The following is a 16,412-nucleotide window of genomic DNA, read 5'->3' as shown; positions in this document are numbered from 1 at the left end:
GGGGGGGGTCATCTTTCTTTACACTGTCATCCTTGTTCTTGCAATTGAACTCTAGCTAGCACCGCTATCATCGGCCGATATAAAGAAAAACTCCCCAGAGAAATTTACGAGGCATTTAATGTACAAGGTTTGGGGGACCACTGTGCGAGCAAGCCTTCAATAGCGCTACCTGAAAAATAATTATAATTTTTAAACGCTTCAATGAGCTGAAGTCATCGCAACGCTCCCTTGAGTACTTGCGCCTTGAGAACGTGCATGTTTTATACATGCTATCTCTGTTTTTCTCTTCTGGATGAAATATTGAGCTTTGAGTTCAGAATATTGTCTGTCTCCTGTATTCTACTACGTTTCCTACCTTTTTTCGCTGATTTTTGCCAAGTTTAATGTTTGCACAAGTGACGCATTTCTTGAGCAGCCTTTCTTGTGTTAATTATGTTATATGATGTGAGCAAAATTATGGGTGCATAGGAAAGTAAGACAAGAAAAGTCATGTAGTATGAGTATCTGGTAATGCGTATGTATTATGAAAATAAGGTAATGAGAATTTTAAAAAAATGGCCGCGCCTGATTTTTTTAGATATTTATATTTTTGTTTTTATTTTGACTTTTTTGTTTTTCTAATTAAGAATGTAAGACAAAGGAAGTGCACGCATAAAAATACCTGAAGAGTGTACAAACAGGAAGTTTGGTTCAAAATCTGAGCCAACTGCTTTCCTCCTAGGTGAAGCAATTTCGGTAAAGATCATTATTAAACTTTTTTCTGTTCTATACGCCAGAACCAGTATGTCTTCCTAAAAGGCTGATTTAGGTTCTGAAAGGGTCTTGATCTACAATTTTGCACTGAAATTTATACTGGCAAGCACACTACATGTCCTAAAAGCGGCTAATAATTTACGGGAGAAGAGAGAAAGGACGTAAGCTGGGGGAGTTCGAGGATTCTGTTTGTCCCCCTTTTCACATCTCTATCACTTTAAATATTTTATTTTTTTGTGTCCAGTCTCGGGTAATGACGTCGTGGTGAATTATAAAGTTGTGTGTGAGCAAACGGCCGTGGGTAACGCCCGTAGGACGTTGTACAGGCTTCTTCACCAGTTCTAAGAGCCAGATAAATATTTTAGAAATCCATTAATTTTCGGTTTGTTTTTTCCAGTGTCAGATTCTGCTGCCTTTTCATCTGCTTCGCAGCAAGAACCGAACAGATGATGGCACCGTGGTTGCCCGTGTTAAGGAGTTCGTATTGGTTTTTCTGCGCGCGCCCCCTCAGTGTCCTTCCCGCCTGTACACTAGCAATTCAGTTCTCGTCTGAAGGTTAATTAAATTACGCAGTATAGCCGATCTCAATCCTCGAGCGCGACATTAACCCTGTACACCATTATTAAAGAAAAAGAACGCCTGAATAGTACCCGCTGTACAGGCACGCGTTGTCGCCACGTTTTGCTTACAAAAAGTCGAGGCGCATCTATAACCCGGAGAATTGTGTGTTAATATATACCCGGTGATGGCAAATCAAGCGTACAACCATTTAATTTTTGTGTTGTGGCTACGTTGTTATCTAAATGCCAATTATTGGTTGTTTCGACGTTTCGTTTGTAGTTTCATGGTCGAGAATTATTTTTATAACCGTTCGGGACCGATGAGATGGAGACGTGCGTGCAGTGATAGTGCCACGAGTTGAATGACCGCGGATTGAAAAGGATTTTCGAGGTCGTGAAAAGCAAAAAAACAAAAAAACAAAAAAACAAGTAGTTTTTATTACCATTTTATCCCATTGATATTATTGAATGCGTTACGAAGTAGCAAGATCCTTTGACATTTCTCTAGAATGATGCCAACTCCTCTAGACGTATTGTTGCGGGTGATACGATTCATATCATGTGTGTTGTAAATTTGAACTACAATAAAATCTCAAGAATGTTGTCCTTTCCTGATGGCATACCAACACATCACGTGTGAAGCTACCAATACAAAATCAAGCTTACAGCCCGAAGAGGTGACCTCAAATCTGTGTTCAAGGAAAACGTGCCCTTCAACTGAAATAATAACAGCAAAGCGTTTGTTTTGTTTTCTGTTGCACCTTTCAGGTAAGCATTTGTGAGTATTCAACGCTAAGTTTGCAGTGAATGTTACACAAAAAATTTCCTCCATCGCACTACTGCGGCAAATGCAATTGTAAGACAGAATGTAATGCTCGTTGGTTCGCGGTGATGTTGCACAGTTGCGCTCGGTACGCATTTCGTGCCTTGACGGTACCAGTGTCTTTGTCCGTAATGCCAGTTTACCCGCTAGAGGTGATGACACCTGGATCTTTGTCGGGGAGGACGGCGGGAAGAAGAAGGAAGGGTCGCGGTTTAATTCACACGTAACCAGTTTTGAAATCGACTGCATTTTGATGGAAGGAATTACACCACTCACAGGTATACGCCTCGCAAGTGGGCTCATTTTCGTCTTCTGCGCATGAGAAAGGAAGTAGCGGAGACGTCAGAACGCCGAGCCCTGATTGGCTGATCGCGACCCCCTATCTCAGCGTCGTCTGCTCCTTTGCAACGTCGTCTGCTCGCAACGTCGTCCGCGTCTGTCTACCTGTCCTGCGACTTTAGAAGCGAACCCGACTTCACCTTTAAGAGAGGGCACACGAAATAACTCGAGCGGTACGTTGTTTTTGTCTAACAACTAGCAGACGCGCATCAAGGAGGGAAGTTAAAGGACTCACTGGCGAGGTGCCCCGGGGCGCCGAGGTTTGTTTGCTTAGAACCGAGAGTGAGCGTGTTAGTGTCCGCAAGTTCCCTCCCAAATATACTTTTTCGCTCCATTCGTGTGCGGCGAGACCCCCCACTCTTTAACGGCGTCGGCGGGTTGGCGCATCGTCTGCTTTACGTCTGCTAGTCAAAGCGATGGCTGCTTTACCTTTCCTGTGTCTGTCGGAGATTCACCGCTTTTTCACCGGCGAGAGTCACCGTTGCCTCGGGAAACAAGGAGATAACAAGAGGAAGTAATTGACCCCTTAATCTCAAATTGAGGTCAGCGATCAAAGTATAAGACGGGAAGGGTTCACAAAGGTCGCGCGGGCACATTCCGTTCAGCACGCCAGCCGGTCGTGGGCAGACGGTCGCCGAGTCGCCGAGTGCCTGCTAGGCCTAACTGCCCAGCTCGTTTGGTTGCGTTCGGTGGAATCATGGCCGTTGGACCTTTTCCCGGGTGTTCGTGGATCCAGCGTTCTTGTTCGTAGTGGTCTGTTTCAAGTACTTCTTAATTTTTTCTTGCTGCTTGAAGTCGGAACGCGTCAGAAGCGCAGGTAGAAAAATAAACGTCCGTGGGTCGTCGTGACCGCGACGCTGTCTGCCATGCTGATTTGATCGTAAGAAGTGCATAAGACAGCTTCGGAGCTGCCGTAGGATTTCGTCGTAACCTGCGCGAAACTTGTGAAAATTTCGTTTCGTGAATACGAATTTGTTCTTAAGTTTCGTCTTACGCACATTTTTGGCGTAAGATCGTTTCGTGAATCTGGCCTCTGCACTTCCGAAAGTCGCAGGCAAGGTAAGACAGACGCAGACGACGTTGCGAGCAGACGACGTTGCAAAGGAGCAGACGACGCTCAGATAGGGGGTCGCAATCAGCCAATCAGGGCTCGGCGTTCTGACGTCATTGCTACCCCCTGCGCGAGAAGCAGACGAACTTGCCTTCCGCATAACTTGCGTCTTCAACAAAAAACCACGCCACTTTAACCTGACTCGACCAGTCGATATTTTTGCAAACACCATCTCGGCTTGGTTGTTTCTTCTCCAAAACTCAGCTTTTTAATAGTCTTGGGACATAGAGGTGCAAGAAGTCGCGTCTTTTTTTATGCCAAGAGTACCACCACAAATTACTGACTGTTATTGGGCTCTTGCGCCTAATGCCACTTTCGGATACGCTACCAAACAGCGTGTTGGAAAACTACAAAATCCAGCGTCAATTAGCCGCCTGCGGCCCTGCCGGTGACACCTTCCGTTATCTTCCCTATTCGCATGCACTTAACCTGTTCATATACCTCACCCCCACGCTTGATCTCTAGTGGGCTCAAGTGAAGGCGAATTCCTACCGCAGTACTGTTCCACCGTCTTGCGAAAGTCATGTCAAAACAAAAACAAACAATATACTGGTGCCATCTGGTGTTGCAAAACCAACTCTTTCGAAACATTCCCTCGCACAGTGTTCGCAGGCCTTTGTACTTGCGAGGCTGGCTTGTGGTATCTGATGATGATCAGAGGTTAACAAGATATGACACCTTCGAACTTGCAAATCAGGTGCTTCGAGCAATCAAATGAATCTGAATATGTTAAAAGCACATGCGCCGCAAGCAACTTTTTCGGTATTTGTCGAAGTTGGAAGTTTGGTCACCGTTTCCTAAAAGCAACTGTCTCCCACGCAGCTTTCGGAGCTTCACTTTTTTAAAGGAACAAATAATTTCGTTTCTAGATGGCTTTCACAAAGAGGAGAGTACACTGAGGTACAAAAAACTTATCTTAGGCTCCTGCAGTTTTTCTCTTGAACGATAAAATTAATTGTTTGATAATATTTTAAGCAGCGGCTGTACCATGTGAAACATATTTCCCACTTTGATATATTTTTGTGTTTTTCAGAAAAAAATTAGAACTTAGCACAAATTTCTTAATAAAATACTTTCTTACGAAAGAGAAGAAAAAACGTTCACCACGGGTCCGCCAAAAAAGCAGCCCATGAACGGTTTCTGCGATTGCTGGCTAGCGTAGTCTTTGGTGTTGGCAAAGCGCAGAATCAAGCCTACGGCTCAGTCGAGAACAGAACTCAATAAGTACAATCGAAGGCGTATTTGGTACACTAAAACTTAAGCATGTTTTGTTTTTGACCTCTTCCGAGCCGCCCAGCAGCGTCTGCCGGGGGGGAGGGGGGGGGGGGGGGCATTTTGCTCGCCGACGTCCCTACTTCTCAAGCACTCGACTAAAGTGCCAGTAATAACCGGCAAGTGTAAACATCAAGTACCATTTGACGCTCCTTTATTTTCCCAACCACTTTGGCCCGCGCAGTCAAACACTACGCGAAAGAACTCGAATGATCTGGAAAATACTTCCGTGAATAGAAAAGCATAGTGAACATAGGACGAAAGCAAGCGAATCTTGCCTGTGGGACGTACAAGATGTCTCGGTTTCTCTGGTGAGGTGTTGTGCGCGGGTGCATTATTAGGCCCAGGTGCGTACGTGAACTTGAGCGCGAGCAGCCCCAAACAAGTTAAACCCCCCTCCCCCCCCCCCCCCAAAAAAAAAAAAAAAACAAGCGACAAAAAAATTTTTAGCTTTTCCTCTTTGGCGAAGAAGGAGGACCAGCGAAGCTGCACTATGGTGGGAATGAAGTAAAGGTCGGCCGCAAGTCGGCAAGACAGAGTGAAAAAGGCTGAACAGCTACCGCCATCTATGAGCGACGGCGGCAACCAGAGAACCTTTAAGACGGTTGTCTGGTTGCCGCCGTTGCTTATAGATTGCGGCAGCTGTCCGGAGTTTGGTGTCATCAGTTGTTTGCTGACGGACACGATACTTGGGAAACTAGCACTTAACAGCTCCGCTGTAAAAAAAAAGTAAAAAGAGGCTTGAGAGACACTTAAGCATTCTTTATGAATTGTAAATGCGAAAGTACGCATGTCCTTCTTCCACTCGCTTAGTTCGTTTGCGGCGTACTGGCATGGACGGCCACGTTTCGCTGATGCCAAGGTTGGGGCGGACCGCCGGGCGCGCGCTCTCTGCACCGCGCTGAGTTTGGCCGTGGAGCCACCCCGGAGTGTGCCGGAACGGGCACTGCCTCGCTCGGCGGCCACCAACTTCCTTTTACCGGCGCGCTGGCGGCGCGGGCCCGCAGCGCTATAAGGTGGTGGACCTTTAAACTGACGCGAGCCAGCCAATGGGAGCTATTCAACAGATTTCAGCTTCACTGCGCTCAAATTGGGAGCGGGAAAATTGGGTGCCGTTTGGCTAGGCTTTTCGAGCGGCTTCACTTTGCTCCATTGGGAGAAAGGAGTTTAAGTTAGGTGCCGTTTGACGCGGTTTCGAAGCTGATAACGTCAGCTTGCTTCATGAAACAGTTAATGCTTTCACATTAAAAAGAAAAAGAGGAAAAAGAAGTTTTGGTCGCGACAGGAGTGCAGCGTTGGTACTGATTTAGTGGAGCCTTAAGTGATCGGCGATAGAGTTACGATTTCAGAGCGGGTGACCGTCTTCGGACCCTTTGGGCGAGTCCCGAGTGATCGGCCCGTACTCACTTGTCGATCTCCATACCAACCACTCGGAGAGCATATGCGGACTCCAACTGTGAGTGCGCGGAACAAAACACATGACCCATTCCGAGGCTGCACGCTCTGCGTAGTCAATAACTGTAGAGAGATTAATAGATTAATATAGGGTGACTTTTGGAGCTAGCGGAGTGTGACAGCTATGTTTACATAAACCTAATGAGCGATTTTTGGCTACGGACTCACTTAAAAAGCCTCTGACATGCCAAAAAAAAATTTTTTAGTGCCAGTTGTTAAATTGGTATTTCAGGAAATTACAAAAAAAATTGTTTCACCATAGAGTTTCGTAGTTTTTTTTTTTTATAAAAAAATAAAAATACGAAGCCCAATTCAAAGTGCCCGCCAGTGCTCTGTGACGTAACAGTGTACCGCAAGATGTCGGGAAGGTCAGAAGAGAGGTAACGCCGGAAGTCACGTGATTTTTATCCCTGCCCGTGCTTACGAGGACCGCCTGTAATATTTTCTTTTAAATATTTTTGTTATTCTCCGCACCTTAACGAGCAATTCAGGCACGCAAGGTTTCTTTTATTTGCTTTTCATCGCCTAATGTTGCTGTAAAGGCAGAAGAAGAGTCAGTGAACCTAGTAAACAAGTTCTACTCATGTTCTAGACCAGTGGTCCCCACCTGGGGGTCCGCGAAGGCACTCTAAGGGTCCGCGAAGCCATGTTTCATCAGTCAACACGGCAGTAAAAGTTGCTTTTTTTTCAGGTCGAGAAGAAATGTTTCAGTTTTTGTGTGAGTTTTTTCGTGAGCATGTCAATAACAAAGGTCTCAATCTCATTATATCTTAGTTATATTGGTTTATTAAGTCATTATTATATTTTACCTCTACCTTTCCCCTTCTTTCACCACGAACGGGGTCCTACATCTTCTCCACCGATCCACAAGGGGTCCGCGAAACAACGATGGTTGAGAGTCACTGTTCTACACAAAACACGCACTTTATACTCGTCGTTTACTTCTACTTGGTACACTCACCAGTTTGTATTCTCTAGACGGCAGGCTTCGTCAGCCTGGAGAGTATCCGATGATCCGACGACCTCGGTGTCTGAACCTTTAGCAATGCGGCCGGGCGTGTCGTATGCTAGCAATTTAAATGTTTGCGAGCGTTTTAAAACTTTTTTTTTTTTAAACTCGTTAGCTGGATTTGTGCCCAGTATGGCTCTGTATCATCGGACTGATGGCATGCACTCGTACATTGGCTAGTACTCGCCACGCTTTCATCATTGACCTCCATCTCCTCGATTCACTGACTCTTCGTCGTCAAATTTTACAACACGCAAACTAACCAACGGTGCAGCGATAAAAAGCTAGGGGAACTGAAACTTCGTTTTCTATGATCGCTCGGGGAAAAAACCAGAGTAAAAAAAATTAAGAAAAAGTCTTAGGCACGGTCGTGGAGAGACCGAGCAGTGAAACTCATGTGACTTCCAGTGAACCAACTTTTCGTGACGTAGGTCGATGCCTCCATTTGACCGCCCCGACACCTTGAGGTACTTTGTTACGTCACAGGGCACTGGCAGGCACTTTGAATGTTTTTGGCGTGTCAGAGGCCCTTTAACTACAAATTTCAGTATCTGTGCTTGTGCTTCTCAATAACGAGGGTCGTCACACCTGCATGAATTGCGGCCGAGATTTGAAACCGAAAGCGGCGTTTTCTTTTTTTTTTTTTTATTTCCTTGTTTGTATTTTGACAACGACACTTGGTCAAAGAGCGCTTAAAAGGCCGTCAACCTAGCTTAGGCTGACGCGGTCGGTTAAAATTCTCTCAAGGTTACCAGATTATCTAACAGTGGTAACCACTCACACCCGGGACAGTGTATCTTATAAGCGTCTCTCAGAGTGCACGCATTTTGAACAAAATAACTGCGAACTGGCTGTGCATCAATATCAACATGCCTTACAGCCATTCGACTTTGCCATATTGCGTGCAGGCCAAGGAGCATCACTATATCATATGGAAGTCCCTCCTCACAGTCTACAGACAAAAAACGGATTCCATGGGTTGTTAACGGTAGGTATTTTTTAACGCCCGCTGTAGAACGTCCCAAAAAAAGATGGCATCCCAGCATTCCAGGAAGACATGCTCTATGGACTCCGGCTTTTTGCACAAAATACACTGTGTCGACCAAGCAACGAACAAGCCTTTCTTTTCCAACCACATTTTTACCGGCAGCGTCCCTGTATGTAGTTTGAAGAAAAATGTCTTTACAGTTGCTGGGACGACCATCTTCTTAACACGAGAAAGAACATTTTGTCCTGGGCCTTCCTGATACAGGGATCGGTATATTGGCATCGCAAACAGCATTTCTCTTAAATGTTTTGACAAGCACTTTCTTGAAACTGTCGAGAGATATTCAAATGAAAATCGCGTACCCAAATACTTTACCGAACTTACAACTTCTTTCAGATAGCCGGTGACAGGGTAACACCCGTCATATATTGAAGAAACCACAAACTCGGGCTGCTCATAAGGGAATATCACTTGAAAAAAAGTCCGTAAGAAATCATCTGTTGTGTCTTTTAGAAATAAAAAAACGGTTTACGATTTGCCGTAGAAATATATGGCACAAACTAACACCTCCAGAATGAACAGTGCGGAACAGACAGCTTCTGCTGGTTCGCTCCCATCCTGAGTTCCACACAAACACTGCAAAGATGCGGTGTATTTTTTGTACATGCAACCGGGAACAATGAAGTACCTGCATGACGTACCAAATTTTTGCCAAATGAAATAAATTGCAGACGGTTGCTCTGGCGAACACTGATAATTCTCGTCCACCCCACTTTGTTGTTTTTTCTCTAAGCTTTGATGTTTCCTCGTCCCAGTATTCGTTACTATTACGATAAGATTCCAAAGGCACACCTAGGTACCGAACTGGCGAGGTTGACCACTTTATGGTCTCAAACAAAACCGGCGCTGATGCCCACTCTCCGTGCCATAACCCAGAGCACTTCTCCCAGTTCACCGAGCTGTTGGTGGCCGCACAAAATTCCTTGGTTATGGCTATTACATTACTCACACTGTCTGCGTTTTCACAGAATACAGCCACATCATCAGCATACGCCAGAAGACGTACTTCGCTGGAGTGCAACCTGAAACCTCGCACATTTTCACTCTGGATAATCTTCAAACAAAAGGGCTCCAGAAACATACAAAACAAAAGCGGCGACAAGGGGCATCCCTGCCGAACAGACGATAATGCTGGTATTCTTTCAGTCACACTTTTGTTCACTATCAGCTGTGTCGAGCAATTTTGATACGCCATCCGTTTTCCAGCTAAGAGGACGTCACCGACGTTTACATGTTGCAAGATACAAAAAAGAATCTCATGGGATACACGATCGAACGCTTTTTCAAAGTCAATTTGAAGCATTGCCACTTTGCGGAACATCAAATCGGAGCACTGTAAAATACTACGAGCAACATGAATGTTCGTAACGATACTCCTGCCACGAATACCGCACGTCTGATGCGATCCAACGATCGAAGTTATAATTCCTTGCATACACCTGCCCAAGACCTTCATGAGTATCTTGTAGTCGACATTCGCTAGCGTGATTGGTCTGTACCCTGAGACTGACTGAAGTTTAACCCGGTCGTCACTTTTCGGGATAAGAACCGTATACGTGCGCGAAAAGGATGGTGGCAAAAGTTGTTTAGTATAGGCCTCTTTGAACACATAAAATAAGAAAGAGGCGGATTGGTCGCTAAACATTTGATAACAATCTGCAATTATACCGTCCGGGCCTGGCGATTTTCCATTTTTTAATTCGTCAATCGCTTTATGTATCTCGTTCATGGTGATCGGCTCTTCTAGTTTTTTCCCTGTCTCTTCTTCTAACCGGGGCATTGTTGGAAGGAATCTTTTTTTAAAGATGTCTATATTCGTACTCTTTTTGCTGAGAAGGTTTCTGTAATAGTCTACGAACGCTTCTTCCACGCATGTCCTATTGCGTGTAAGTACGCCGTCATAGACAATTTCCTCGATTTCATTCCCCTTCGCATACTTCATTTCATCACTCAATGCTCTTTTTGTAGGTATCTCCCCAACCAATAGCCTTTCAGCGCGTGCTCTCACTGTAGCCCCTCGGTATCTCTCCTTATCTATTGCCTCCAGTCTACTTTTTATATCTGCAATATATCATCTCGAAATAATCCGGGCGTCTGGCATTCAAGGTTAAGTAACTTTCCAAGATTAGAACGAAGTTTTTGTTCGTTCTCTTTTTTGATGTGTTTTAGATTTCCTGCTCTCTCAATTGCGCTCATTTTGATATCTTGTTTAAAAAGTTCCCACTTTTCTCCCCAGCTAATGTTCTCTTTATCTTTATACTTGCTGAAAGAGGTCTTTACCGTCTCACTAAAAATCTCGTCTTGTAACAGCTTCGCGTTTAACTTCCACAATTCCCAGCTAAATTTCTTTGAATAATTTCTTCTCCCTCCTAACTGTACCGAAACTATACAGTGATCGCTGAACGCGACATGATCGACGTTATAATTCTCGCAGCAAGTTACGAGCTCCAGGGACACGTACACTCTATCTAGTCGCGCATGGCTGGTTCCCTGAAAATGCGCAAACGGAAGACAACCCGGGCTCGACGCACACTGCGCCACGTCTGCAAGTTCACAATCATCAAGCATCTCCCTAAGTAGGTCAGCACTCTGATCATGATACCGCACTGTGCTTACTCTGTTTTCACTGGCACAGACACAATTAAAATCCCCGAGAAGAATTACGTGCCTATCGCACTTCAAATAGTTGCAAAAGGATTAAAAAAAGGAACACCTTTCCCGAACTGAATTTGGGGCGTACACACACAGGAAACGCCAGTTAATGCCGGAAAAAGAAAAATGACATATTACTAATCTGCCTGATTCACACGCAACAACACTTTTTTCCGTTATCCCAATTGACTTTTTTAGAAAAATACAGCAACCGCCTGAAATCCCAACCGCATGATTAACACATGCTTCCTAGAGGCTCGCGAAAGGTCGCATCATACCCTCGGCCCTGTCGTTGCCCCCTACCTTAGTTTCTTGCACTGCCACGATGTCCAGCTCTTTCTCAGTTAGGAGGCGGTATAACTGGCACTGCTTACGCCTGGCCCCAAGGCCCCGCACATTTAGAGTGGCAACGTTGAGTGGTCTCACGAGGGCGTCCAGAGCTTAGGTTGGGTTCGGCACCGAGAGCACGTTGGCACAGCAGATCCTTTCATTCGGCCAAAAGATCCTCGCGAGGCAAGGAAGACGACCTTGGTTTTGACTTTGGGCCTCTTTTCATACTCTTTGGAGCGTTCCGTTTTTTTTCGATGCGCCTCCACGTCGGCTCTCCATCGGATGCCTCAGTCGATTCTTCGTGCCTCCGCTTGCTTGTCGTCGTGTCCAGTATCATATCATTGTCTTCATCTCCTACGTTGAAGACTGGTGGCACTGCAGGTACCTCTGCTGCTCTCTTTGGGTCTTGCAGAGACGGGCTACCTTCCTGCTCTTGGGTCATCCCAACTTCTTCTTGAAGGGGGGTTGCTCGTGCTGCATCCCCATCACTGGCTCCGGAAAAGCACGGATCTCCCTTCCCCGCCTTCGTCGTCGACGACGCCGCCTCCTCCGCCTCCGCTTCGTCCATCACCATGTCGTTGACATCGTTTCCGCCGTTCTTTGCTGCGGCACCGGCGTAGGTCTTGGCGCAGTCTTTATCTACATGGCGGAAGCTACGACACTCAGTGCACCGAGGCGTCTTGCAGTCACGCCGGACGTGCCCCTTGCATCGACAACGAAGGCATATGGGCGCACGCCCGGGCACAACAACCGGGACCGTACCTCCGAATAAACGCAGCTGGTGTGGGAGGCTGTCTTCCGACAAGTCCTGACGAAGCGTCATCACGACAGTTAGGGTCGTCGATTCAGCGTTCAAAAGACCGTTAATTTTCCACACATCCCGGACCACTTCCGTGACGACGCCATAGGGCTCGAAGGCCCGACCAATGGCATCGAGAGGGACGTCAAACGCCACCCAGTGTATCTTAACTCTAATTTCACGCCGGTTGGGGTCTATCACCAGACAACACTTGCCTTTGACTTCAATGGTCCCGGCACTCAGCAGCTTTTCCTTTGCTTCTGGGGAACGCAGCTTGAGCAGCCAGACGTGGTTCATCTGGTACACGCCCAGCCCAGCCACGTCTGGCAGTAAACCCGCTGTTCCAGCGGACGCACAAAATCTTCCGCTCGGTAAGGCCTCCCTGAAGTATCACAGTGGAGCACAAGGCTGCACTTCATCGATACGCCTGTTGATAGCGGCGGTAAAACCACCGCGTAATCCTGAGGAACCGCCGCCTGAACAGATTTACCACGGCCGTCGCTGGCCGTTATCGCCGCTCCTGAAGAGCGCTCCATCACGCGTCCGAACAGCACGGCTGCCAGAAGAAAACCGAAAGCGGCGTTGCATCATATGGTTTCGTGCAAGCACCTTATACGGGGCATGCACTGATGTCAGAACAGCAGTCACTGTAATGGCCTTACTGCTGATCGCGATTTTTTCTTCTGCGCACTATTTGCAGAACAGAATTTGTTCTGCTCGTCAAGAGGGGGGAATGACCGCCAGCAGGATACAATGACGTCACGTGCAAGCTACGTATCATTGGCAGAATAAGAACGTCGGAAAGTCTTTATACAATGACCGGACTCTAGCATGCGCTTGTTGTCTTTTGTTGTACTTTGACTGCGCGTGCTCGTTCGACGTTCATGAGACGCCGAAGCGTTATTAAAGGTAAGTTCGGGCAGCAGGCGGAACAACTGAAGGAGTTTTTTGCCGTTCTAATACTGCCAGTGACTGCGCTTACCGTCATAGAGGGAAGCGCGGACACATTTCTACTCTGCATGAATAGCAAAGAAATTCCAGGCGTCATTAAAAAGTTTGAAACCGTCCATCTGAATGCTAGGTCCGCATGCTATTGTTGTAAGAAGGGTCTATAGTATAACCAGGCATAAATACCGCTAAGAAGGCATATCTGTAGTAGCCACATATACCTAAATGCACCGCCGTACAGCATAAAAAAGATGCTGCTAATTGGGAATGTGCAGAACTCGCGTGCTTCAAGACATATATCGACGTGTGTTCTTGACTCAAATTTCCTACCACCTTTATCGTAGTCGTTCGTTTGTTCTGTAAGCAAGTGGGTAGGCGTTTTAAAGCAACAAATATATGGTTGATGGAAATGATATGCAAAATCGTTCTTAGTTAGAAAGACTTTTCATTGGCGACATCTGCGAAATCGACGGCACCTGGCGGCTAGATAAAGTTGTAGCGTCATGTTCGCTCGGCAGTTTTCTAGAGCGAATCAGCTACTCGCAGGGACTGGCTATATAAAAACAAAACCGTAAAAACAGGCTAAAAAAAAAAAAACGTGGTACAATTCCCAATATTGAGTGGCAACGTCTTGTGACACTATCGCGCTGTTGTCAAAGTCAAGAGAGCATATACATGAGCGCCCATTAAAAGTAGACACGCGCAATCTTTCTCTCTTCAAAAATTCCACTGAAATTTGTTTCTGAGTAGAGCATTATTGTTCCTAACTTTTACGCCGTATCTCAGTTTTGAAAAATTAGGTTGTGAAAAATATAAATTTCGTACACCTTAATTCAAGTATGAATATCCCGAATTGAATAACAAATGCACAAAAAATGGGCTGTAAGATTTTATTTCAAACACCTATGAAATATATATCACTGAGCAATAGCACTTGTTTCAAGCACAAGCAGAGTGTTTCACGGCTTTCGCATTGTTTGGTACAATGCATGGTCGTAAGCAGGAAGTATAAAGCCCTCCACTCTAGCCCATGACCCGTTGTTGCGCAGTGGTACAACACCAAGCATGTAGCAAAGCACATTGTAGACGTCCACCATTACCAATGCTGGCACTTTTTTACTTTCGTGAAGTATCGCTGTGAAAACGAAAGCATGAAATATCAACCTCATGCCGAATTTCAGTTGAATTATTGTACTATATATAAATGCTCAATCCTATTGTTTCCAGACTGTTACGTGACCCTTGGCAAAAAGCAATGCACACATTTTATACTTTTACGTGACACACGCCAAATATGCTTGAAGTATATTCTTAGTTTTCTAATAGTATATCAAATATAGGGTCTGTCCCAAAACTTCAGGGAATGATTTTTTGTGGTCGGCAACGCCGCCTGGCGGTGTGGGGCTTCAGGTGGAGAAGTTAGTGGGGGATACAAGCTTCGAAACGAGACCGGTCTCAGTTGTCTGCTATCAGTTGCTGAGGCAGGTCACGCTCCGCGCAGAGGCATCTACAGCACCCTCGTCGAGAAAAAAAATGGACCAGTTATTGGAGAAACGTTATGCAATCAAGTTTTGTGTGCAACTAGGTAAAAACGGGGCGGAGACGCTCGAAATGCTTCGGAAAGCCTACGGCGACGACGCGATGAAAAAAAGCCAAACTTTCATGTGGCACAAGAGGTTCCGGGAAGGTCGGGAGTCCGTCAACGACGACGACCGCTCGGGACGCCCGTCGACATCACAAACGGATGACTCGGTGCAAAAAGTGCGTCACGTTTTGGACAAGGACCGGCGATTAAGCGTTCGAATGGTCGCAGATGAGTGTGGAATACCCAAAACAATCTTTCATCTCATTTTAACAGAGGATCTAAAATGAGGAAAGTCTGCGCGAAAATGGTGCCAAAGGTCCTGACGAGTGAGGTGAAGGAAGAGCGTTTGTTGAAGTGTCAGGAATTGCACGAACGCTTCGAAACAGACCCATAATTTTTGGACAGAGTGATCACAGGGGATGAGACGTGGATTTTCGAGTACGATACCGAATCAAAGCGTCAGAGCAGCGAGTGGCACACCACGGAGTCTCCTCGCCCGAAAAAAGCAAGGATGAGCAAATCGCGAATCAAGGCAATGCTCATTGTGTTTTTTGACAGAAAAGGTGTCGTTCACAGTGAATTCGCGCCACAGGGACAAACAGTCAACAAGGAGTTTTACTGTGAAGTGCTCAAACGGTTGCGAAACAGGGTTCGACGAGTCCGAAAAGAAATTTGCGACAACTGGATCTTGCACCATGACAATGCGTCAAGCCACACCGCGCTCATTGTCTCCGAGTTGCTGGCCAAAATGTGTGTGCCAACGCTGCCCCAGCCCCCGTACAGTGCCGATCTGGCACCACCGGACTTCTTTTTATTCCCAAGAATCAAAAGAACCCTAAAAGGAACTCGGCATAGGACGCTGGAGACGGTAAAAGCAGCTGCGACGACCTCACTGAAGGAGGTTCCTATTGACGGCTTCCAGGGCGCCTTCAGTGATTGGGTTCAGCGTTGGCAACAGTGCATCGAAGCAGGGGGAGATTACTTTGAAAAGTTCTGAAAAGATTGTAAACTGATATTGAATAGATGATTTATAAAAAAAACAATTCCGGGAACTTTTGGGACAGACCCTGTATATACGTTTATTATGAACAATTTTGTTACCAGACAGGGTCTAAGCGTGAGTCACACCGCTAGAATACGAAGTACACTATAATTATTTTAAAAGTACACTTAGGAATACTATAACTATCCTACAAAGGTACTTTTTTGTATCATATAAGTCAAAATGAGTATACTTAATGTGTATTGGTTTTTACCAAGGGAACCGTTATGTGACTCTTGTGTGAACCTAAACATTTCACGCAATAACAATCGAAGTTTTCAATTAATCTTTTTGCGCTTGTTTTAGCTGATCTAAGCAGTGCATATTTGTTCAGGAAATGTTTTACTTAACACCGTTCAACAGTTTTTGTCGTCGCTAGTGGAAACTGAAAAACGCTATTTCATTTTACCAAGTACGGGAACTTAAGCGTGGCGGTTCATGCATTCACTCATTTTTTTATGTCCGCATTAATACAGGCAATGCCTGGGCAATATACACAAACAGTGAGATTACAAATTAGTCAGAAACAGCATAAATGCGAAATATTTCAGTTGTGTCAATATTCACTGCATCGACGGTGTCATACGAGTGTTGTATGCTGGTCCTCGTGTTAATTGACAAAATTCATAAGACATATAGTAAGAGAAACTCTAAAAACTGAGAACGTGAGCATGAATAGATGAGGA

At 45.6% G+C, this 16,412-nt stretch overlaps 2 protein-coding genes across 2 annotated transcripts in view; one reads left to right on the top strand and one right to left on the bottom strand.

Moving 5' to 3' along the window:
* The window catches only part of LOC8052672, a 208,798-nt gene extending 206,876 nt beyond the window's left edge, over window positions 1–1,922 (top strand). Inside the window, exon 13 of the mRNA XM_042289203.1 lies at window positions 1,151–1,922. The gene's annotated coding sequence lies outside the window, so the exon portion shown is untranslated. The remainder of the gene's footprint in view (window positions 1–1,150) is intronic.
* A 12,136-nt stretch (window positions 1,923–14,058) lies between these two features.
* The window catches only part of LOC115313203 (glycerophosphocholine cholinephosphodiesterase ENPP6-like), a 42,798-nt gene continuing 40,444 nt past the window's right edge, over window positions 14,059–16,412 (bottom strand). Inside the window, exon 8 of the mRNA XM_040205538.1 lies at window positions 14,059–14,234. Within this exon, the coding sequence (XP_040061472.1) occupies window positions 14,059–14,234 (176 nt within the window). The remainder of the gene's footprint in view (window positions 14,235–16,412) is intronic.

This window comes from Ixodes scapularis, unplaced genomic scaffold (genome assembly GCF_016920785.2).
Source record: "Ixodes scapularis isolate PalLabHiFi unplaced genomic scaffold, ASM1692078v2 PGA_scaffold0__279_contigs__length_252992795, whole genome shotgun sequence".
Classification (NCBI taxonomy): Eukaryota; Metazoa; Arthropoda; class Arachnida; order Ixodida; family Ixodidae; genus Ixodes; species Ixodes scapularis.
This window is presented reverse-complemented; position numbering and strand designations above follow the sequence as displayed.